The sequence below is a fragment of the Mauremys mutica genome, chromosome 15 (genome assembly GCF_020497125.1).
Source record: "Mauremys mutica isolate MM-2020 ecotype Southern chromosome 15, ASM2049712v1, whole genome shotgun sequence".
In the NCBI taxonomy this organism is placed as follows: Eukaryota; Metazoa; Chordata; order Testudines; family Geoemydidae; genus Mauremys; species Mauremys mutica.
Genome location: NC_059086.1, coordinates 36,757,885 through 36,780,879, shown reverse-complemented (window position 1 = coordinate 36,780,879; position 22,995 = coordinate 36,757,885). Strand labels below are relative to the sequence as shown.

Genomic DNA, 22,995 nt, shown 5'->3' with positions numbered 1-22,995 from the left:
GAAACGTGATTGATGCCAGTCAACGTGGGCTTTCCGAAAACAGGTCCCGTCGGACGAGCTTGAGATCTGTGTTTGCCGAGATCCCTGGGGGGATACAGGTAACGACGCCTACGGAGCAACCATCGCCGGCTGTGCGGCCGCTCACATGCTACCGGGTGACGTTTTGGTTAGCAAAGTTAGACTGATCTCAGATTTACCACGGCCCACATGACGGGGACGAAAAACTGCCTAACTGCTAGATCGCAGCGTGTAAACGGGGCATCGTCATTGAGCGGGCGTGTTTCCCCTGGGGTCCTGCAGGGGTCGGGCCCTTTGCTATTTAACACCTTTACCAATGACCTGACATCACTGGCCCCCGGGATGGGGGCTGCCCCCCCAGCTTTGGAATGGTCTCCAGAAGGCCGTGTTGAGTGTGCTGGACTGCCTGGGGGGTCCTGCTCTTCTGCCAGGCTCAGCCCCGCGGCTTCACCGCTTCCTGAGACTGGACCTCTGGGCCTGCAGCCCCCCCTGCGTCCTACTGTGAGTTTCGCTCAGCAAGTCCCCCAGACCCATGAAGGAGACTTGCCCAGCGTGTGCAGTGGCGCTCGCCGTCAGAACAGTCGGGTTTTTTTGGAGACAGGAGCACCCCTCTCCACACATATGGGGCCTAAGGCCCACACAGCTGGGTGCCATCCACACCTGTGTCTAAGCAAACAGCCCTCTTCCGCCCACTGGGCACCAATGCAGCACATAGGAGAAACTGAGGCACAGACAGGCCTCATCAAAAAAATTACAAAATATTCCCACTTTGTCACACCTGGAAGAAAACACAAAACTGTGTCTGATAACGTTTGCAGATGATCCAAAAATTGGGGGTGTGATAAATAACCTGGGGGACAGGTCAGGGATACAAAGTGATCTGGATCGGCTGGGTAAGCCGGGTGTAGGCAAACACAACGGGGTTGTGAGAGCAGAGAGCGCCAGCCGCACGGACAGGCTGGGGGACAAACCTGGAAAAGGTTTGCAGGGAGAGATGTGACAAAGTGTGAAATTCCGTAATGTTTGGTGTGAATATTGTGGGTGCCTCAGTTTCCCTGTGTGCTGCGTGTTTAACTAGGTGGAGGGAAAAAGGTTCCATGTCTGCAGAGCCCTAGAGGACCAAGTGTGATTGTCTGGGTGCCTGGGCCCCACGCCCATGGAGAACCCCAAAGACAATGCCTGGCCACATGGTGCCTAGTATCCCAGAGTCACTCCTGACTAATCAGGGGGTGCATTGCTCCCTTTCGGGGGGTGTCTCCCCCAGGGGTCCCATCTAGGGGCACTCGCTGTGGGGAGCTCGTGGCGGGATGCAGGGGAGGCCTGCAGGCTCAGAGGTCTGGTCCCAGGAGGCTGGGAAGCCGTGGGGCTCACCCCAAGTCAAGAGCGCAACACGCGAGGAGGATTGGCATGTGGAAGGGGCTCCTCCCGGGCCTGTGACTCCGTGACCGGTGGTAGCGAGGGGACGGTTGGCGAGTGCACCCGGTGGGCAGTTGGCTGCTGAAGGCAGCAGCGGGGGCAAAGCAAGGGACGAAGGAACCAGCGAGGACGTGGCGTGATGAAAGTGAACAAGTGCTTAAGTCCCGGCACCTCTTTGGTTACAAACTCTGCAGGGCTTTTTGAGTTCCGGGTCCTGCCTTTCGGCCTCACGGGGGTGCCTGCCGCCGTCCAGCGCTGGGTGGATCATTACTGGGCTCTAGCCAGGGCCCGGGTCTGGTAAACCCAGTCTTCAATAAGTTCTTCCTGGTGTCCCCGATGCCTCAGGCCCAGGGCTGAGGCTAAGAAGGAGATACCCCGTCGTGTACCTGAACGAGAACCTGCTGCCCCGGGAGCAGAGCTAGGCCACAAGGCAGAAGGGAGGCCTGGCCATGGGGTGGGCTCTTAAAAAGCTGCAGCTGGATCTGTTTGGGGGGCACCAAATGACGGGGGCTAATGCCAAGCTGCTGAGACGAGTCTGATCCTCCAGGATCATGAGTTGGAGGCGGGCCATGTGACTGGATTGGCAGATGCGTTGTCCCCGGGCGGGGGGGGGGGGGGGCTGAGCTTCGCCAGGTCAGCGGCCGAAATGACCCCGCTCCCTTTGGGCTCGAAGGGGGCAGAGCAGTGACGAAGTGGGAATCCTCCTAATGGTTTGTGTGCAGGCTGCGTGTGCCTCGGTTTCCCCTGTGCGCTGCGTGTTTGACTAGGTGGGGGAACAGCTTTGAGCTCTGCAGAGGACCAGGTGTGATTGACCCCTGGCGGTCCGGGCCCCACCCCCATGGAGAACCAGGAAGACGAGGCCCGGACATTTGGTGGCTAGCAGCTAAGGAGCCAGGCGCTGGTTCCAGACAGTTAAACTGGCTGAGATTCCCTCCAGACTGAGCTGGGGGTGCATTGCTCCCTGGGGGGGGGGGGGTCAGTCTCCCCCAGGGGTCCCATCCAGGTGGACTCGCTGCGGGAAGCTCCCGGCATGCTGCAGGGGGGCTGCAGGCTCCCCACGCAGTGCGGTGCCCGAAACGGCTAACGCAATCCTGGGGTGTGTAAACGGGCATCTCGAGGCAGGGCCCTGGGGCCCCCACCTCACGGGGGGGGGGGGGTGATGAGCTGCAGAGGGGTCGGCAAAGGATACAAGTGTCAGCCAGAGTCCAGGAGCTTGTGGGTATTTAGCGTCATGAGAAGGGGAAGCGGGAACTGGGTCCCTCTCTAGGGGCTCAGGCTAACACGGGCGGCTCTCTGGCCTGGGTGCTGCAGGGGGTCGGACGAGGTGACCACAGCAGATCCAGGGGGTTCCTGGTTGTCCCTTGGGGGACTGATCACAGCTGCGTCTCCCGTCGGGTTTGGCGATCGGAGGCAGTCTGGGAGTGTCCCCCTTTCCTGGCGGGGAGTGGGGGGGCTGTTCCCCAGGAGACTGGATCTGGGATCAGTGCGGCCTCGGGACTTAACTGACTTCCTCCCCCAGGGACGCTGAGCCAGGATGACGCGTCACGGCAAGAACTGCACGGCTGGCGCCGTGTACACCTACCACGAGAAAAAGAAGGACACGGGTGAGATTCCGGCTGCTGCGGGGAAGGGGCATTGGCCGAGCTGGGGTGGGGGTGGGGGACCAGGGCTGGGCTGGCAGGGGGCTGCGGGTCGGGAGTGAGGGGCACCGGCAGGGCTGGGGGAGGGGCTGGGCTAGCAGGGGCTGCGGGTCGGGAGTGAGGGGCACCGGCAGGGCTGGGCTGGCAGGGGCTGCGGGTCGGGAGTGAGGGGCACCGGCGGGGCTGGGGGAGGGGCTGGGCTAGCAGGGGCTGCGGGTTGGGAGTGAGGGGCACCGGCAGGGCTGGGGGAGGGGCTGGGGTAGCAGGGGCTGCGGGTCGGGAGTGAGGGGCACCGCCAGGGCTGGGCTGGCAGGGGGCTGCGGGTCGGGAGTGAGGGGCACCGGCAGGGCTGGGCTGGCAGGGGCTGCGGGTCGGGAGTGAGGGGCACCGGCGGGGCTGAGGGTGGGGGGAGATCAGCTTCCATCCCTGTGCCCTGACCCTCTTCCCCCCCCCCACTTCCCAGCTGCCTCCGGTTACGGGACCCAGAACGTCCGTCTGAGCCGAGATGCCGTCAAGGACTTTGACTGCTGCTGCCTGTCCCTGCAGCCCTGCAAGGACCCGGTGGTCACGTAGGTATCGGGGTGCATGGACGTGGGGGTCCTGGCAGCTGCATAGAGAGACACCCTAAAAGGAGAAATGGCCCTTCTGGGTCCTGGCAGCCACGGATTGTTCAACTCCCCTGATGGTGCTTTAAAGCCCCCCAGCCACATGGCCCCTGAGCTGACGGGTAAGGGGGGGCTGGTGGGGGGGGGCTGCGTCTCAGCCCCCTGCCCCTATTTCTCCCCTGCCAGGCCCGACGGGTACCTGTACGAGAAGGAGGCCATCCTGGAGTACATCCTGCACCAGAAGAAGGAGATCGCCCGGCAGATGAAGGTAACGGCCCCGCGGGGTCCCTGCTGCTCCCCTGGGGGCTGCGGGGCAGGAGGGGCCTCGCTAGAGCTGGGGGTGTGGGGGCAAGGCTGGGAGGTCGTAATTCCTCTCCTGGTCCCCTGACTGGGCGATTCCTCCTCTGGGCTCAGTGTGGGGGGGCCTGGCCCCCCAGTGGCTGGTCTGGGTACATGGCTCTGAGCCCAGGGACTGCAGGGGGCAGGTGTGAGGCCCGTCACTGACAGCCTGTGAGGGGTGGGGCAGGGTGTTGGGGTGACGGGGGGGCCTGTCCCTGCAGCAACCCCCCGTCTCCCCCGTGCTGCAGGCCTATGAGAAGCAGAAGAAGGAGAAGCGGACGGAGCTGGAGGAGCTGAGCCGGGCGGCCGAGGATGCCAAGGTGAAGGGCTTCCTGGCCAAGGAGATGAGCATAGTCAGCAAACCCCTGAATCCCTTCGACCACAAGTCAGGTATGGGGCTGCGGGTCGGGAGTGAGGGGCACCGGCGGGGCTGCGGGTCGGGAGTGAGGGGCACCGGCGGGGCTGCGGGTCGGGAGTGAGGGGCACCGGCAGGGCTGGGCTAGCGGGGGCTGCAGGTCGGGAGTGAGGGGCACCGGCGGGGCTGGGCTAGCAGGGGCTGCGGGTCGGGAGTGAGGGGCAGCGGCAGGGCTGGGCTAGCGGGGGCTGCGGGTCGGGAGTGAGGGGCACCGGCGGGGCTGGGCTAGCAGGGGCTGCGGGTCGGGAGTGAGGGGCAGCGGCAGGGCTGGGCTAGCGGGGGCTGCGGGTCGGGAGTGAGGGGCACAGGCCGGGCTGGGCTAGCCGGGGCTGCGGGTCGGGAGTGAGGGGCACTGGCAGGGCTGGGCTAGCGGGGGCTGCGGGTCGGGAGTGAGGGGCACGGGCAGGGCTCGGCTAGCAGGGGCTGCAGGTCGGGAGTGAGGGGCACCGGCAGGGCTGGGCTGGCAGGGGCTGCGGGTCGGGAGTGAGGGGCAGCGGCAGGGCTGGGCTAGCGGGGGCTGCGGGTCGGGAGTGAGGGGCACCGGCGGGGCTGGGCTAGCAGGGGCTGTGGGTCAGGAGTGAGGGGCACTGGCAGGGCTGGGCTAGCGGGGGCTGCGGGTCGGGAGTGAGGGGCACTGGCAGGGCTCGGCTAGCAGGGGCTGCAGGTCGGGAGTGAGGGGCACCGGCAGGGCTGGGCTGGCAGGGGCTGCGGGTCGGGAGTGAGGGGCAGCGGCAGGGCTGGGCTAGCGGGGGCTGTGGGTCGGGAGTGAGGGGCACCGGCAGGGCTGGGCTAGCGGGGGCTGCGGGTCGGGAGTGAGGGGCAGCGGCAGGGCTGGGCGAGTAGGGGCTGCGGGTCGGGAGTGAGGGGCACCGCTGTGTTCCAGGGGACCCCCAGCCCGGCCCGAGCAGCGCAGAGGAGGCCAAGCAGCTGCCCAGCTTCTGGATCCCGTCGCTGACCCCCGAGGCCAAGGCCAGCGTGGTGCGGAAGCCAGTGAGTGTCCCGGGGCCCCGCCCCCCGCCTGCCCCCCCCCCACACATTGCAGCTCTCCCAAAGCGTCCTGGGAGGAGCTGAAGCCCCTCCCCCCCCATAGCATCTGCTCCCCCGGGCACTGCTACATGGGCTGTCACCTGCCTGTGAGATCCCCAGCGTGGGGCAAGGGGCTGAGGCAACTCTCCCCGCTCTAACCACTAGCCCCCACTCCCCTCCCAGAGCCGGGGGAGAACCCAGGAGTCCTGGCGCCCAGCCCCCCCCCCCGCTCTAACCACTAGCCCCCACTCCCCGAGCCGGGGAGAGAACCCAGGAGTCCTGGCTCCCAGCCCCCCCCCCCGCTCTAACCACTAGCCCCCACTCACCTCCCAGAGCCGGGGAGAGAACCCAGGAGTCCTGGCTCTCAGCCCCCCCCCCCTCTAACGAGTAGCCCCCACTCCCCTCCCAGACCAGGGGGAGAGCCCAGGAGTCCTGGCGCCCAGCCCCCCCTGCTCTGACCGCTAGCCCCCACCCCCCTCCCAGACCAGGGGGAGAACCCAGGCGTCCTGGCGCCCAGCCCCCATCTCTCCCCCCTGCAGGACCGGTGCGTGTACTGCCCCATGAGCGGGCGACCCCTCAAGCTGAAGGACCTGACCCCCGTGTGCTTCACCCTGCTGGACCCGGCCGTGGATCGCGTCGGGCTCATCAACCGGCAGGACCGATACGTCTGCGCCGTCACCCGCGACATGCTGGGCAACTCGGTGCCCTGTGCCGTGCTGCGCCCCTCGTGAGTCGGGCTGCGGGTCGGGGGTGAGGGGCACCGGCAGGGCTGGGGGCTGTGGGTCGGGGGTGAGGGGCACCGGCAGGGCTGGGGGGGCTGCGGGTCGGGGGTGAGGGGCACCGGCAGAGCTGGGCGGGGGGGGGGGGGGGGCCCAGGGCCAGGCTAGCAGGGGCTGCGGGTCGGGGGTGAGGGGCACCGGCGGGGCTGGGGGGGGCTGCGGGTCGGGGGTGAGGGGCACCGGCAGGGTTGGGGGGGCTGCGGGTCGGGGGTGAGGGGCACCGGCAGGGCTGGGGGGGCTGCTGGTCGGTCGAGAGGCCCACCGGCAGCGCTGCGCGGGCTGCGGGACGGGATTGAGGCGCACCGGAAGCCCTGGGGGCTGCGGGTCGGGGGTGAGGGGCACCGGCAGGGCTGGGGGGGCTGCGGGTCGGGGGTGAGGGGCACCGGCAGGGCTGCGGGTCGGGGGTGAGGGGCACCGGCAGGGCTGGGGGGGGCTGCGGGTCGGGGGTGAGGGGCACCGGCAGGGCTGGGGGGGCTGCGGGTCGGGGGTGAGGGGCACCGGCGGGGCTGGGGGGGCTGCGGGTCGGGGGTGAGGGGCACCGGCAGGGCTGGGGGGGGCTGCGGGTCGGGGGTGAGGGGCACCGGCGGGGCTGGGGGGGCTGCGGGTCGGGGGTGAGGGGCACCGGCGGGGCTGGGGGGGGCAGGGCTGGGCAGTCGGCTCATGCCGCACAGGTGGGCCTGGGCTCTCTGCCCCCCCCCTAGCCGTTGTCCCCCCCAGGGGCGCCGTGGTCACCCTGGAGTGTGTGGAGCGGCTGCTGAAGAAGGACATGGTGGACCCGGTGAATGGGGAGAAGCTGCGGGAGGCCGATATCATCGCGCTGCAGCGGGTGAGTGGGGGAGGGGCCCCCTGCCAGCAGGGTGGGGGGGGGCAATGTCGGGGCACCCCCCTCATCTCACCCCCCCTCCTCTCTCCCCTCAACTGTCTTGCAGGGCGGGACGGGCTTCGCCGGATCCGGGCTGTGTCTGGAAGCCAAGAAATCCCGGCCTGTCATGCAGGCCTAGCCCCGCCCCTTCGTCGCAGAGGGCGGGGCTTGTGCCATGGGGGCGGGGTCATTTTAACCTCCGAGACCCCAGCGCCACCACCTGCCTTCCTGAGCAGGGAAACTGAGGCAGGTGCTGGCCCCCTCCCCCCGCCTCTGTGCTGCTTGTCGTGTATCTGTGAATAAAGCCGTGTGTCCCCCATAGCGCCTGTGGGTCTGATCGCTGTCACGTCCCCCCTTCTCCAAACGGAGCCCACGCCGCCCGCCCTCCGGCGCCCGCCCTGCAGCCTCCGACTCGCTCCGCGGCCTGGTCCCCGTGGGGCAGTAACCCGCCCGGCCAGGAGCCGTGCGCGTGCGGCGGCGCAGAATCCCGCGGGAGTAGCTCAGACCCCCCCGGCCTCGCCTCTGGGAGCCCTGCCCCACTGCTCGGTACTTCCCCAGCTCCCGAGTCTGCCCCTTTTGAAAGACGGGCACCGCGCCGGCCCTGCTCCGGGCTGCCGGGTCTCTCCGGTCAGCTGCGTTTGCCGTTATCATCGCCAGTGGCTCCGAGGTTCTTCCGGCCCCGAGACTTGAATTCATCCCGATTGGCCAGATCTCGGGCGTCCCGTCCCCTCTGCCCTGGGGTAACGGCGCTAGGTGTCCGGTCGTGTTATTTTTTGGGAGAAGCCGGGAGCGAAGCCGGCAGGGAGCAGCGCCGCCTTCCCGTCCTCTCCCGTCCCCAGCTCGGCTCCCCCCTTGCGCGGCTAATTCATCCCCCGCCCCCCCCCCCGGGGCGGCTCGGCCCAGCGGCCCCTGGGATCCGCCCGCAGGCAACCCAGACCCGGGCTGGGCTGCGGCGGGGCTCAGGGCCGGAGTCGCTTTGCGGCGCTGCCTGCCTGAGTCTGCAGGCAGCCTGCGCCGTCAGCCAGCGCCGCGGCGAGAAAAGTGCGCCCGGTTTTGGTTTGCGTTTCACGGGGGGGCGGGGGGATGTATTCCTGGGCGGATTCGCCGCCCCCGCGCCGAGTTCCCGCGGCTGGAGAACTGCGTCCAGCGTTGGTCACTGGCGTCTGGAAAGGACGTGGCGAGAGCAGAAGGCTCCAGGGGAAGACCCCACCCCAAGCCGAGCGCCGTTTCTGATTGGAGCTGGGGCAATGTCCTTTCTGGCCCTATAGCCCCAGGCAGGGGCAAGAGGTGGGGGGGGGGGGGCAGGAACTGCAGGGGTCAGGGGAACCCCCCCCCACTCCCGAGCAGGGCCAGGCCCCGGCTCGTTATACGAACGCAGTCCCGGGAGATGGCAAAGCAGCACCCTGGCCCCGGCTGGGTACAGAGCTAGGCCAGGCTGGGAGCGGGGGCTGCTTTGTGCGAGGCAGGGGGGGTGTCTGGCTGGCTGGGGGGTGCAGGGCCCCCGCCCCGAGCCTGGGGTCTCTGTGGGCGATTCACTCCGGAGCGGCCGGGCTGGCTACCGGGCCAGAGCCAGTGCAGGCCCCAGAGCAAACCCGCCAACAGCTGCCCCCGGCCCCCACCCACGCCGGCCCCCTGGCCAGCCCCGGGGCCCCACCGCGCACGGCAGGGGGAGAACCGGCTCACAGCATCCAAATGGCCCTGTGCCCCCTCCCCATCCTGGGGCCACTCCCCCTGTTCCCACCCCCCTAAGCCAGCCAGTCCCTGCCCCCCCCAACACAGCACACCCAGCCTGGCAGAGGTGGGGGGGACCCTGTTTATTGCAGCGTGTGCGTGTACAGCTCTGTGACCCCCCCAGCAGCACCGATTTCCCCCCCCATCCCTGCACCCCCCGCCCACTCGCTGGCTGCTGCAGAAAGGGGGCCTGGGGGAGCCGCTCCTGTGCCCCACCACAGGCGCCATTTTGGTGGGGCACCCCCCACCCCACCCCCCGCTGTGAGAGTGAGAGACAGGGCCTGGAAACCTCGGTCTCAGCTGGGGGAGGGGGGGATTTGTGTGTGTCCAGCCCCCCCCCCCCCCATGTTAATACTGTTGCTTTTTGCAGTGCAGGTGGGTGGGGGGGAGGGATCTGTTCTGCCAGCAGCTCCCAGGTAAACCGAGGCACGGGGAAGGGCTCTCCCTGGGCATGGACCCCAGGAGTGCTGCCCCTCCCCTGCTCTAACCCCCACACCCCGCTCCCCTCCCGGAGTGGGGGAGCAGAGAACCCAGGAGTCCTGGCTCCTAGTCCGTGCCCTACCACCCCTCCCAATCCGTATAGCCCCCCAATAAATAAGTCCCCTCCCCCCAGGGTCCGTGCAGTGGCGTTGTGGGGGGCAGGGGGGCCCGGGCCCCCCCCGGTCACAGCTCATCGTGTTTGCGGGTCAGATCCTCCCCGTAGTTGGTGGCCTGGCTGCCTACGAACATGTTCCAGTTGTCGAGGATCTCCTGCTTCGTCAGCCGCTGGTCCTGGGGGGCAGAGCCGGTTACAGTGGGGGGGTCCTGGCTCCCCCCCCCCTCTGGTCAGCCCAGCCCTCTCCCGCCCTCACCTTGTCCTTGTCGGACTCGTAGAGCAGGTGCTTGGCCTCCACCTCGGGGTGGTCGTAGTCCTGGGGCAGGATCCAGTGGCCGATCTCGGCCCGGTCCAGCCGCCCGTCCCGGTCCAGGTCCCGGAAATCCAGGAACTGCTGCCGCTCGCTCTGCACCCACTCGGGCTCCGGCTCGCCGCTCTCGGGGGTGTACATGTCGCCTGGGGGGGGCGCGGAGAGACTCAGGGCCTGGAACCCCCCCCCCCCCCCCGGCCAGGCTCCCGCTGTCCCCAACCCTCCCCCCAGGGACCCCCCCACTCACCGATGTACTCGTCCACCTGCACGTAGCCGTCCCCGTTCTTGTCAATGTCTTCAATCGTTTCCTGGGGGGGGGGGGGCAGGAGTTAGGTGCTGCTGAGCATCATGGGAACAGCTGTGGAAACACTGACCCCTCCCCCAGCCCCAGCTTCCCCCGGGGCTGAGGGGTTCCTAGCCAGAGACAGGAATTGGGGGATGGGGGTGCAGTAAATGCATCCAGGGGAACCCAGGAGTCCTGGCTCCCAGTCCACCCTGCTCTAACCACCAGCCCCCACTCCCCTCCTAGAGCCAGGGAGAGAACTGAGGAGTCCTGGCTCCCAGCTCCCCCTGCTCTAACCACCAGCCCCCACTCCCCTCCTAGAGCCAGGGAGAGAACCCAGGAGTCCTGGCTCCCAGTCACCCCTGCTCTAACCACCAGCCCCCACTCCCCCTCCTAGAGCCAGGGAGAGAACCCAGGAGTCCTGGCTCCCAGTCCACCCTGCTCTAACCACCAGCCCCCACTCCCCTCCCAGAGCCAGGGAGAGAACCCAGGAATCCTGGCTCCCAGTCCACCCTGCTCTAACCACCAGCCTCCACTCCCCTCCCAGAGCCAGGGAGAGAACCCAGGAGTCCTGGCTCCAAGCCCCCCCTGCTCTAACCACCAGCCCCCACTCCCGTCCCAGAGCCGGGGAGGGAACCCAGGCGTCCGGGACCCTCACCGTGACGACAATGTCCTTCATGTAGTCGAACTCCTCGGGGTGCAGGAAGGCGGTGAACTCCTCCCGCGTGGCGACCATGTCCCCGTCCCTGTCGGCCGCCTTGAACCGCCGCTCGTCCCGCGCCAGCATCTTGCGGTAGGACTGTTTGTCCTCCAGGTCTCCGAACTCCTCCCCTGGGGGCGCGGAGCTGTGAGCCCCCAGCCTGGGGATGGAACCCAGGAGTCCTGGCGCCCAGCCCAGCGCCCCCCATATCAAGTGGGTTATTCCCTTGCTAGCCACACGGTGGTGACGGAGACACCACCCACCTGCTCAGGGGAGTTGGGGGGGGGGGTTCCCCTCTCTCAGGGCTGCCCTATCCTGCCCCATAGCAGGGCCTGGCCCCCTCCACCCTGCCTCTCCCGCCCCAGCTGGGGCCTGACCCCCCCCCTCACCCAGCATAACAGCCTGCTCACCACCCCTGACCCCACCCTACTGCCACCCTGACCCCTCAGTAGCGACCCCTCCCCACGGCCGGGCATCTCACCTTCCATCTCAGCCCCCTCTCCCCTCCCAGGGCCAGGGATAGAACCCAGGAGTCCGGGCTCCCAGGCCCCCCTGCTCTAACCCACCAGCCCCCATGCTCCTCCCAGGGCCAGGGAGAGAACCCAGGAGTCCTGGCGCCCAGCCCCCCCTGCTCTAACCCACCAGCCCCCATGCTCCTCCCAGGGGCAGGGAGAGAACCCAGGAGTCCTGGCGCCCAGCCCCCCCTGCTCTAACCCACCAGCGCCCATGCTCCTCCCAGGGCCAGGGAGAGAACCCAGGAGTCCTGGCGCCCAGCCCCCCCTGCTCTAACCCACCAGTCTCCTCTCCCCTCCCAGGGCCAGGGATAGAACCCAGGAGTCCAGGCTCCCAGCCCCCACCCCCCTGCTCTAACCCACCAGCCCCCATGCTCCTCCCAGGGCCAGGGAGAGAACCCAGGAGTCCTGGCGCCCAGCCCCCCCTGCTCTAACCCACCAGCCCCCATGCTCCTCCCAGGGCCAGGGAGAGAACCCGGGGAGCCGTGGGGGGCTGGGTCTCGCGCGGCCAGAGAAGGACCCTGGGGGGCAGGGGGGGCTCCCCCTCACCCTCGTAGTAGCCGTAGGTGGCGTTCTTGAACTCGGGCCAGGCGATGCGCCCGTCGCCGTCCCGGTCGTAGTCCCGCCAGTTCTTCTGCACGTTCTCGAAGATGTACCGGTTCTGGGTGTGCTTGATCCAGTCCTTCAGCTCGGCCTGGGTCACGAAGCCGTCCCGGTCCCGGTCGATCCGATCCACGATCTTCCTGCCGGGGGGGGACGGGACGTCAGGGGGCGCTGGACGCCTGGGTCCCACCCTCGGCCCCTCTACAGAGAATGGATGGAGAGGTCCCACAAACAGGGAGAGAACCCAGGACTCCTGGGTTCTCTCCCCGGCTCTGGGGCCAAGTGGTTGGGGCTGGGAGCCAGGACTCCTGGGTTCTTTCCCTGGCTCTGAGAGGGGAGGGGGGTCTAGTGCTTAGAGCGGGGTCTGGAGCCAGGACTCCTGGGTTCGCTCCTGGCTCTGGGAGGGGAGTGGGGGCTAGTGGTTAGAGCACCGGGGGGCTAGGAGCCAGGACTCCTGGGTTCTCCCCCAGCTCTGGGAGGGGGGTGGGGTGCAGTGCTTAGAGCGGGGGCTGGAGCCAGGACTCCTGGGTTCGCTCCTGGCTCTGGGAGGGGAGTGGGGGCTAGTGGTTAGAGCACCGGGGGGCTAGGAGCCAGGACTCCTGGGTTCTCCCCCGGCTCTGGGAGGGGGGTGGGGTGCAGTGCTTAGAGCGGGGGCTGGGAGCCAGGACTCCTGGGTTCTCCCCCGGCTCTGGGAGGGGGGTGGGGTGCAGTGCTTAGAGCGGGGGCTGGGCCCCGGACTCCGGGGTTCCCTGGCTCACCCCAGGCGCTCCTGGCTCTCCTCGGGCGTGAGCTGGTCGAAGGTCTTGGCCTGCTCCTTGCCCAGGAAGGCCTCGTGGTCGTACTGGAAGCCCTGGCGGTCGTCGTGCGGGTGGTCGCTCAGCTCCTGCCCGTGGTGCACCCGGTCCCGCTTCTCGGGGGGCGGCTTGGCCAGCGCCAGCCCCAGGCACAGCACCAGCAGCCCCCGGCGCCGCAGCATCCTCGGCCCGCCGCAGCCCTGGGGGGGCAGGCGGGGGCTGGGCTGCGCTGGCCGTGGGGGCGGGGCCCCCCCGCCACGTGCCCTAGGGCCAGTCTGGCACCCGCAGCGGCCTCCTGCCCCAGTTCCCACCAGCCTGCCCCGTGGCCCCTGCCCCACAGCCCCTCGCCACCCTGCCCCATAGCCCCTCCCCCACTGACGCCTGCCCCACAGCCCCTCGCCACCCTGCCCCATAGACCCTCCCCCACTGACGCCTGCCCCACAGCCCCTCGCCACCCTGCCCCATAGCCGCTCCCCCACTGACGCCTGCCCCACAGCCCCTCGCCACCCTGCCCCATAGCGCCTCCCTCACTGACGCCTGCCCCACAGCCCCTCGCCACCGTGCCCCATAGACCCGCCCCCACTGACACCTGCCCCAGTTCCCACCAGTCTGCCCCATTGCCCCTCCCCCACTGACTCCTGCCCCACAGCCCCTTGCCATGCTGCCCCATAGCCCCATCCCCACTGATGCCTGCCCCACAGCCCCTCGCCACCCTGCCCCATAGCCCCTCCTCCACTGAAACCTGCCCCCACTTCCACCAGCCTGCCCCATAGCTGCTCCCCAACTGACACCTACCCCCACTTCCCACCAACCAGCCCCATAGAACCCCACTGACTCCTGCCCCACAGTTCTCCCACTGCCCCCCCCCCCGTTCCACAGCGCCTGGGGGGGAAAATCCTCTTGTGGGGAATCAAGAGGCTGGGACTCCATTGACATGGGGGACATGCCAACCTATCCGCAGGGGGGGTCCCCAGCCCCAGCCCCCCACACCTCACCTATCCGCAGGGGGGTCCCCCAGACCCAGCCCCCCCACCTCACCCACTGCAGGGGGGGTCCCCAGGACCGAGCCCCCCAACACCTCACCTATCCGCAGGGGGGTCCCCCAGACCCAGCCCCCCCCACCTCACCCACTGCAGGGGGGGTCCCCAGGACCGAGCCCCCCAACACCTCACCCAGCTGCAGGGGGGTCCCCCAGACTCAGCCCCCCCCATACCTCGCTCAGCTTCGCACCGCGCCGCGCCCGGCTCCCGTCTTCGATGGGGGGGACCCGGCTCCCCCCAACCCTTGAAACTCCGCCCTCGCGGGGCCACGCCCCCGTCCCGGGGCGGCCAATCGGAGGTCGGTATCGCCGAGGGGACGGGGCCAGGCCGCTCGCTGATTGGCTGCCCGGCGCCACGTTGACACAAAGTCTCTCCCGCAAGTTTTACTCCTGGCCCGGGAAAAGGGGGACACGTGGGGGGGAGAGGTCGGGATCGGGGGGGGCTGTGGGGATGGGGGGCAGGGATGGGGTTTGGGCTGTGGGGGGGCTGTGGGGATGGGGGGCAGGGCTGTGGGGGGGCTGTGGGGATGGGGGGCAGGGCCGGGGGTTCAGTGGGCATGGGGGGCAGGGCCGGGGGTTCAGTGGGCATGGGGGGCAGGGATGGGGTTTGGGCTGTGGGGGGGCTGTGGGCATGGGGGGCAGGGATGGTGTTTGGGCTGTGGGGGGCAGGGGATGTGCCGGGTCTGGAGGGCAGCACTTAGGGGACCAGGGAGCTGTGGGGGGGACAAGGCTGGGGGTTGGGATCGGGGGGTCTGTGGGGGCGGGGCAGGGGGATGGGGGATGGGGCTTGTGGGTTCTGACTCAAGCTGACCAGGCCCCAGGCAGCATCCCTGTGGCATCACATGGGCCCATCCACACCCCACAGCTCCCTCCCCGTCCCCGAGGGGCCCCCGCGGCTGGGATCCTGGTGCTGAACCGGAGAGGGGGCAGCTGAGCGAAGGGCGGGGGGGGCTCGACCCCCATCTCTCGGGGCCTACGTGGGGCAGGGACGTTTCACTCTGGGGTCCGGGGCCAGGCAAGGGAATGTGGGGCCCGGGCCGAAGTTCACACAGGAACCGTGGGGCAGGGGAGGATTCGGCTCTGCCCCCAGCCTCAGGGAGGCCCCCATCCATGGGCCAGACCCCCAGGGGTCCCGCTCTTCTGCCAGGGTCAGCCCCACGGCTGCCCATGGTCAGGATTGTCAGGGGCTGGGACGCAGCACGGACGCTCCTTGGGTAGCGTTACCCCCTGGCCCGCTCTGGTGCCCCGGAGCCTGGCCCAGCGGTGACCCCCCGGCTCCCGCTCGGTCCCTATCCCAGCTTGGGGGCGCCCCCCCCCCTTTGCTCGCTGGCTGGTCAGATCCGGCCGCCGGCCGGTCTCCTGCAAGGGGGGCCCCTCCCCGGCCGTTAGCTGCCAGGTAGCCAATGCCCAGGTGATTGGGTCTCCGGGGCCAGGCCCCAGACACCCGGCGCGGGTCCCAGCTGCATCTCTGGGCCCCTGCAGGGAGTAACCAGCCCTGCGCCACCCGCAGGGCACAGTGCATCTCCTAGGGGAAACTGAGGCACGCACTGCGTCCCTACAAATAGTTCCAGAAAATTCCTGTCCCATCTTCGCTCTCACTGAAGGGATCTCAGGACTCCCCAAAACCACCCCCAACCGCTCAGCGCGCCAAGGGCCGGGCGCCCTGGGCCCACGGGGATCTGGGATGATTTCAGCCTTCAAGAAAACGCACGTTTCTGGCCCTGGTGGCTGCGGAAAAAGCTGCAAAATGTGCCCCCCGGGGCCCCCGAAAGGCTCCCAAAGCAGGAGGTGACGGGGCTAAGCCCGAATTTCCAAACCCTCTGGGACACTCCCGCCCCAGCATCAACTTCCTGGGACCCCCGGGCTGCTCCAGCCGCGGATCCCGAGAGACGCCGGGTTCCCCTCACCGGCCTTCAGAGATCCAGCGATCGCCCCCACTGCTCTCGCCAGCCCGGCCCCGAGCCGGGGTCCCACCCGCGGTGAAACCCCCCGCCCCGAGCGCCCCCGGAGCAGCGACGCGGGTGACACCGGACAATCCCCTCCCCCGCGCTGTGGGACGGACCCGCCCGGGTCACCGAGTGATCACTGCACGGGTGCCCGGCCTCGCAGGGAGCCTGGACAGCCCCTCCCCCGGCCGTCTGTCCCCCCACCCCTCCCCCATCTGTCTGTCCGTCCCCCCACCCCTCCCCCGGCCGTCTGTCCGCCCACCCCTCCCCCATCCATCTGTCCGTCCCCCCACCCCTCCCCCATCCGTCTGTCCCTCCAGCCCCCTCCCCCGCCCCGTCTCTGGGTTGCGCGGAACGTTTCTCCCTTCGCCCGCCAGGGGGCAGCACGGCCCCAGCGTCCCCTGTCCCGGCGGGTGACGTGCCGCGTGTGGGGGGTGGGGCTTTGGGGCAGCTGGGGGGCGGGACGCAGGAGGGGGGCTGGGCCCCTGACCCAGCCCCCGGGACCCACTGTCCAACTGCTCGGCTGCCCCGTGCGGGGCCCAGAGCCCCCAGGACCAGGGCTGGGCGCAGAGGGGAAACTGAGGCAGGCGGCCTGAGCTCCATGGGCCCAAAGTGCCAAAGGTGGGAACAGGTCCCGGAAACTCTGTTAAACAAGGTTCAGGGTTTGGTATCCAGAGACCTCGGCCCACTGCCCGTCACAGCCGGGGAGAGAACCCCGGCGTCCGGGCGCCCAGCCCCCGCCCCGCTCTAACCACTGGGCCCCCCTCCCGTCCCAGAGCCAGGAGAGAACCCCGGCGTCCGGGCGCCCAGCCCCCGCCCCGCTCTAACCACTGGGCCCCCCTCCCGTCCCAGAGCCAGGAGAGAACCCCGGTGTCCGGGCGCCCAGCCCCCGCCCCGCTCTAACCACTGGGCCCCCCTCCCGTCCCAGAGCCAGGAGAGAACCCCGGTGTCCGGGCGCCCAGCCCCCGCCCCGCTCTAACCACTGGGCCCCCCTCCCGTCCCAGAGCCAGGAGAGAACCCCGGCGTCCGGGCGCCCAGCCCCCGCCCCGCTCTAACCACTGGGCCCCCCTCCCGTCCCAGAGCCAGGAGAGAACCCCGGTGTCCGGGCGCCCAGCCCCCGCCCCGCTCTAACCACTGGGCCCCCCTCCCGTCCCAGAGCCAGGAGAGAACCCCGGTGTCCGGGCGCCCAGCCCCCGCCCCGCTCTAACCACTGGGCCCCCCTCCCGTCCCAGAGCCAGGAGAGAACCCCGGCGTCTGGGCGCCCAGCCCCCGCCCCGCTCTAACCACTGGGCCCCCCTCCCGTCCCAGAGCCAGGAGAGAACCCCGGTGTCCGGGCGCCCAGCCCCCGCCCCGCTCTAACCACTGGGCCCCCCTCCCGTCCCAGAGCCAGGAGAGAACCCCGGTGTCCGGGCGCCCAGCCCCCGCCCCGCTCTAACCACTGGGCCCCCCTCCCGTCCCAGAGCCAGGAGAGAACCCCGGCGTCTGGGCGCCCAGCCCCCGCCCCGCTCTAACCACTGGGCCCCCCTCTCGTCCCAGAGCCAGGAGAGAACCCCGGCGTCCGGGCGCCCAGCCCCCGCCCCGCTCTAACCACTGGGCCCCCCTCCCGTCCCAGAGCCAGGAGAGAACCCCGGCGTCCGGGCGCCCAGTCCCCGCCCCGCTCTAACCACTGGGCCCCCTCCCGTCCCAGAGCCAGGAGAGAACCCCGGCGTCCGGGCGCCCAGTCCCCGCCCCGCTCTAACCACTGGGCCCCCTCCCGTCCCAGAGCCAGGAGAGAACCCCGGCGTCCGGGCGCCCAGTCCCCGCCCCGCTCTAACCACTGGGCCCCCCTCCCGTCCCAGAGCCAGGAGAGAACCCCGGCGTCCGGGTGTCCAGCCCCCGCCCTGCTCTAACCACTGGGTCCCCCTCTCATCCCAAAGCCAGGAGAGAACCCCGGCGTCCGGGCGCCCAGCCCCCGCCCCGCTCTAACCACTGGGCCCCCCTCCCGTCCCAGAGCCAGGAGAGAACCCCGGCGTCCGGGCGCCCAGCCCCCGCCCTGCTCTAACCACTGGGCCCCCCTCCTGTCCCAGAGCCAGGAGAGAACCCCGGAGTCTGGATCCAAGGTCTCACCCCTAATTCATTAGAGCCCAGGTGCTCTGGGCAGGTGCTAATGAATCTCTGCAGGAAATCAGTGCCCTGACCCACATCCCCCAGCCCTGCCGGTGCCCCTCACTCCCGACCCGCAGCCCCCTGCCAGCCCAGCCCTGCCGGTGCCCCTCACTCCCGACCCGCAGCCCCCTGCCAGCCCAGCCCTGCCGGTGCCCCTCACTCCCGACCCGCAGCCCCCTGCTCGCCCAGCCCTGGGTTCCCTCGCCCCCATGTGTCTTCGTGACACCAATCCCAGGCTCCCAGCTTGGAGGCTTCTCCCCATCTGGCTGGTCCTGGCCCATGGGGGGGGGCACCAGCTGCTCTGCTCCTGCCCAGCCCTCCCCAGCAGCCTGAGGATCCGCGTCCCCCGCCCAGCTACGAGGCTGGTTCGCCCCCCAGGCATGAGGGGTCCCCTGGGGCCTGTACTTACTGCCTGGGGCATGGGAGGTGTACAGCCCAGAGCTATGGGGCAGGGAGCCCAGGGCTGGGCGAGCAGGGGCTGCGGGTCGGGAGTGAGGGGCACCGGCAGGGCTGGGGGGCTGCGGGTCGGGAGTGAGGGGCACCGGCAGGGCTGGGGGGCTGCGAGTCGGGAGTGAGGGGCACCGGCAGGGCTGGGGGCTGCGGGTCGGGAGTGAGGGGCACCGGCAGGGCTGGGGGCTGCGGGTCGGGAGTGAGGGGCACCGGCAGGGCTGGGGGGCTGCGAGTCGGGAGTGAGGGGCACCGGCAGGGCTGGGGGCTGCGGGTCGGGAGTGAGGGGCACCGGCAGGGCTGGGGGCTGCGGGTCGGGAGTGAGGGGCACCGGTGCTGGCTCTCTCCCCTAATGGCAAATGATGCTGCAGGACGAGGCCAGGTCAGCCCCCCCCTCCCCCCCTGCGCTGACTGAGCAGAGGCCAAACACGAGGTGGCGTCAGGCGACCCCCCCCCAGCCCCCTTCTCCCGAAAGTGTCACTTCGATGTGAGGCGGCCGAGCGGCCCGGCCCGATCCAGAGCGTCGGAGCGGAGCTGCCCCCCCCCCGCAGTCATCCAGGATCCCAGGGGCACCAGCCACAGAGTCACAGCCCAGACACCCCTGCCCCCCCCAAGCCCTGCCGGTGCCCCTCACTCCCGACCCGCAGCCCCCCCAAGCCCTGCCGGTGCCCCTCACTCCCGACCCGCAGCCCCCCAGCCCTGCCGGTGCCCCTCACTCCCGACCCGCAGCCCCCCAGGCCCTGCCGGTGCCCCTCACTCCCGACCCGCAGCCCCCTAGGCCCTGCCGGTGCCCCTCACTCCCGACCCGCAGCCCCTTCCCTTGGCCACTTGTATTTCTTGATGCCCAGATTTGTCCCAGCGGAGGGGGAACCGAAGAGGAATAGAACCCAGGAGTCCGGGTGTGTGACCTGCTCCCCTCGGAGCTCTGTGGGGGTCGGGTTTCCCTGCTTTGTAAATCAGGGAGCTGCCCCCCTGCCACCCCCAAATCTGGGCCTTGCGGGGGGTGGATCCGCAGGGGCTGCTGGGAAAATGGATAGATGGGGGGGGGGTCCGGGCTGGGGAGGGGAGGGGGGTTAGACACCCCCCCGGGCGCTTTGCACAGCGGCTCGGCAGCCGCAATTAGCCAGATCAGGCTCCTGTCAGGACTCGGTGCTAATCGGATCCGATGGGGCGGGGGGGGGCTGCGGGGGGCTGGGGGGAGGCCCCAGTGCTAAGGGGAGGGGCTCCCGGGGTCCCTGACAGGGCAGGGTTCAAGAAGGGGGGTATCTGGGCCCCTCCAATCCCTGTGAGCAGACGAGGAGGCGGAGGGTGAACCCAGGCGTCCAGGTGGGGTTTTAGGGGGGTCCCTGGGGTGGGGGGGGAGTTATTGGCTTGGTCCCCATAGCGGGGGCTGGGTGGGGAGGGGGAATTACGGACTCAAACCTGCCCCCCCCTCCCCGCTGCCCCCCTGCTCTGTCCCATCCTCCACCCTGGCCCGGTCCCTGGCCCGGTGGATGGATGGGCTCTGACAGAGCCCCACTTCCCCCGTGTCCCCCCCCCCCCGCACTGCGCGCCCCCCCCATTCCCACACCACTCGCTCGCTTTGCATTTTTAATTGACATTGTCTCAGCTACATGGATTTGTACTTAACCTCCTGCCCCCTGGGCCGCCCCCCAGCTCTGCCCCCCAGATCCCCCCAGCTCCCCCCCCAGCTCCGCCCCCCCAGCTCCCCGGCCTCCTCTAGCCCTGCCCACCACAGCCCCCCTCCCCTCAGCACCCCCCCCAGCGCCGCTGCCCCAGCTCCCCACAGCTGTGGGGTGTCGGCGCTCAGGGAGCTGGGGGATGTGGGGCAGTGCTGGGGGGGGTCACAGAGGCGTGTGTTCGGGCTGCCCCATTTCTGGGGGAGAAAGGTGGGGGCTGTGGGATTTCAGGGGGTTTCTTGGGGGCACTGTGTGTAGGGGGAGGGGATGTCACTTCCCCCCTGTTTGTGCCTAGGATGGGGGGGCTCTCAGAGAGAGGTTTGGGGACTGCAGGGGGTGGCGGGCTGCTGGGTTGGGGGGGCTGGCAGAGGGGGAGGAGGCTGCCAGGCGGGAGGGGGGGGCTGCCAGGCAGGATCTGGTGTCAGACACGCGAGATGGGGCTCCGGGCTATGGAGAATCGGAGCGGCTGGCGCTGCCCAGCGGGAGGGGGGCTGGGCGGGGGGGCCGTGAGGAGGGGAAAGGGGGGGCTGGAGCAGTGGTGGTGCGAGGGGTGGTACAGGATGAAGGCAGGGGGGGGGTTGTGGGGGGCAGGGAGGCTCAGAGGGGGCGGGTTTGGGCAGGCCCAGGCTTCCCCCACAGCTCCCAGCTGCGCTATGGGGCGGGGGGGGGCGGGGGCTGGTCCAACCACTTGGTATCAACAATGACCCCCACCCCCAGTGACACAGGGGAATCCACCAGCCCCCCCCCCGCTCTAACCACTAGACCCCACTCCCCTCCCAGAACCAGGAGAGAACCCAGGAGTCCTGGCTCCCAGCCCCCCCGCCCCAACCAACCAGTGGACCCCACTCCCCTCCCAGTTGCTGCTCCATGGGGCTCCAGGCTGGGAAAGGGGGGGGGTACGTGTGTGTGTGTGGGGTCGTGCCGGTGCCCCTCACTCCCGACCTGCAGCCCCTGCCTGCCCAGCCCTGCCCCCACCCCCAGCCCAGGGCTGTGCTCACCTGTCCCCGCCCCCCCCACGGCTCCTCCCCCGCCGCCCTGCCCCCCCCCCATGGGCAGGCTCCCTCCAATCACGTGTGGGGGGGCCTGCCTCCTGGAGGGGGGGCTTGGGGGCCTGAGGGCAGTGGGGGTAGGAGGAGACACCGCCCCACACTCCCCTCTGCCCCCCCACCGGTCTGCCCCCCCCCGTGTCCCCCCTCCGTCTCCCCAGTCCGGAGCGGCTCGGGGGGGAGCTTTTCAAGCACTGGAGCGTGGGCTGATTGTCCAGGACTCTCCCCCCGGCCCCCCAGCGCCCCCCTCCTCCCCGACCCCCCCCATAGCCCATTGGAGGGAATTAAGTTCAAAGCTGACACTGCGGCTTAGCACAAATGTCACCACACGGCGGCCTGGCCCCCCCCCGCTCCCCCCAGCGCCCCCCCCGCTCCCCGCCTCCCCCCAGCGCCTGGGAACTTCATTTCTCTCCGACGCCCGCTTGGCAGCAGACCTGGCACGGAGCTGGGCAGAGACAGGGGTGGGTAGCGGGGCCCTGGGGGCAGCCGGGGGGCTCAGAGATAGGGGGTGCGCAGGGGGCAGAGACGGGGGTGCTGAGCTGGTACAATGGGGGGCTAGACGCTGCCCGTGAGGGGACCCCAACTTTGTCCAGGATCGTAGGCGAGGTATGTGGGGCCGAGCGCGCCTGGGGGTCCTGGGACGGGCACATTGGGGCGGGCAGGGGGTCGTGGGGCCGGTGGAATGGGGGTCGAGCTTGGGGGGGCACCAGAGGGTGGGGGTGTCGTGGTGCTGAGGTTGGGGGGCAGCGGGGGGTATCGGAGAGGCTGGGGGGTGATAGAGGAATCGGGGGGCTGGGGTGTCCCTGGTGCCGCATCCCCAAAAATCCCCAGGGATTCCTGCCCCTCCCTCGCGGACCTTTCCCAGTTCCCCCCACCTCGTTAGCACCGTTACATCCATGACGATGGGTCTGTGCAGCTGCCCCCCAGGACAGGGCAGGGGGCGGGGGGGGGGTTCCGTCCTCCCCCCACCTCTGAATTTTCTTCCCATGTTTCCTTTGCAGGCGGGTGGACGGCGCTCACTGCTTTAGTACCCCTGGACTGACCCGATCCCGGCACCGACCCGATCCCACCGGCTCCGACCCGATCCCACCGGTACCGACCCGATCCCACCGGCACCGACCCGATCCCACCGGCACCGACCCGATCCCACCGGTACCTAGCCGATCCCACCGGCACCGACCCGATCCCACCGGTACCGAGCCGATCCCGGCACCGACCCGATCCCACCGGTACCGAGCCGATCCCGGCACCGACCCGATCCCACCGGTACCGAGCCGATCCCGGCACCGATCCGATCCCACCGGCACTGACCCGATCCCACCGGTACCGACCCGATCCCACCGGCACCGAGCCGATCCCACCGGCACCGAGCCGATCCCACTGCTACCGACCCGATCCCGGCACCGACCCGATCCCACCGGTACCGAGCCGATCCCACCGGTACCGAGCCGATCCCACCAGCACTGACCCGATCCCACCGGCACCGACCCGATCCCGGCACCGACCCGATCCCACCGGCACCGACCCGATCCCACCGGCACCGACCCGATCCCGGCACCGACCCAATCCCACCGGCACCGACCCGATCCCACCGGCACCGACCCGATCCCACCGGTACCGAGCCGATCCCACCGGCACCGACCCGATCCCACCGATACCGACCCGATCCCACCGGCACCGACCCGATCCCACCGGTACCGACCCGATCCCACCAGCACTGACCCGATCCCACCGGTACCGACCCGATCCCACCGGTACCGAGCCGATCCCACCAGCACTGACCCGATCCCGGCACCGATCCGATCCCACCGGTACCGACCCGATCCCACCGGCACCGACCCGATCCCGGCACCGACCCGATCCCACCAGCACCAACCCGATCCCACCGGCACCTAGCCGATCCCACCGGCACCGAGCCGATCCCACCAGCACCGACCCGATCCCACCGGCACCTAGCCGATCCCACCGGCACCGAGCCGATCCCACCAGCACTGACCCGATCCCGGCACCGACCCGATCCCACCGGCACCGACCCGATCCCACCGGTACCTAGCCGATCCCACCG

At 69.8% G+C, this 22,995-nt stretch overlaps 2 protein-coding genes across 2 annotated transcripts; one reads left to right on the top strand and one right to left on the bottom strand.

Moving 5' to 3' along the window:
* The first annotated feature begins 3 nt into the window (after nt 1–3).
* On the top strand, nt 4–7,421 carry LOC123350653 (nitric oxide synthase-interacting protein-like). Its single transcript, XM_044989310.1, has 9 exons — nt 4–98; nt 2,954–3,038; nt 3,538–3,643; nt 3,866–3,947; nt 4,267–4,408; nt 5,317–5,423; nt 5,999–6,186; nt 6,956–7,064; nt 7,168–7,421. The coding sequence occupies exons 2-9, from the start codon at nt 2,969–2,971 to the stop codon at nt 7,237–7,239; spliced, it is 876 nt and encodes a 291-aa protein (XP_044845245.1). The 5' UTR covers nt 4–98; nt 2,954–2,968; the 3' UTR covers nt 7,240–7,421.
* A 1,561-nt stretch (nt 7,422–8,982) lies between these two features.
* LOC123350300 (reticulocalbin-1-like) lies at nt 8,983–13,942 on the bottom strand. Its single transcript, XM_044988805.1, has 7 exons — nt 13,842–13,942; nt 12,593–12,828; nt 11,781–11,974; nt 10,678–10,850; nt 9,984–10,044; nt 9,683–9,882; nt 8,983–9,602 (listed from the first exon to the last, which is right to left on the bottom strand). Exons 2-7 carry the CDS (start codon nt 12,808–12,810, stop codon nt 9,495–9,497), a joined length of 954 nt encoding a protein of 317 aa, XP_044844740.1. The 5' UTR covers nt 12,811–12,828; nt 13,842–13,942; the 3' UTR covers nt 8,983–9,494.
* Nucleotides 13,943–22,995: the final 9,053 nt, after the last annotated feature.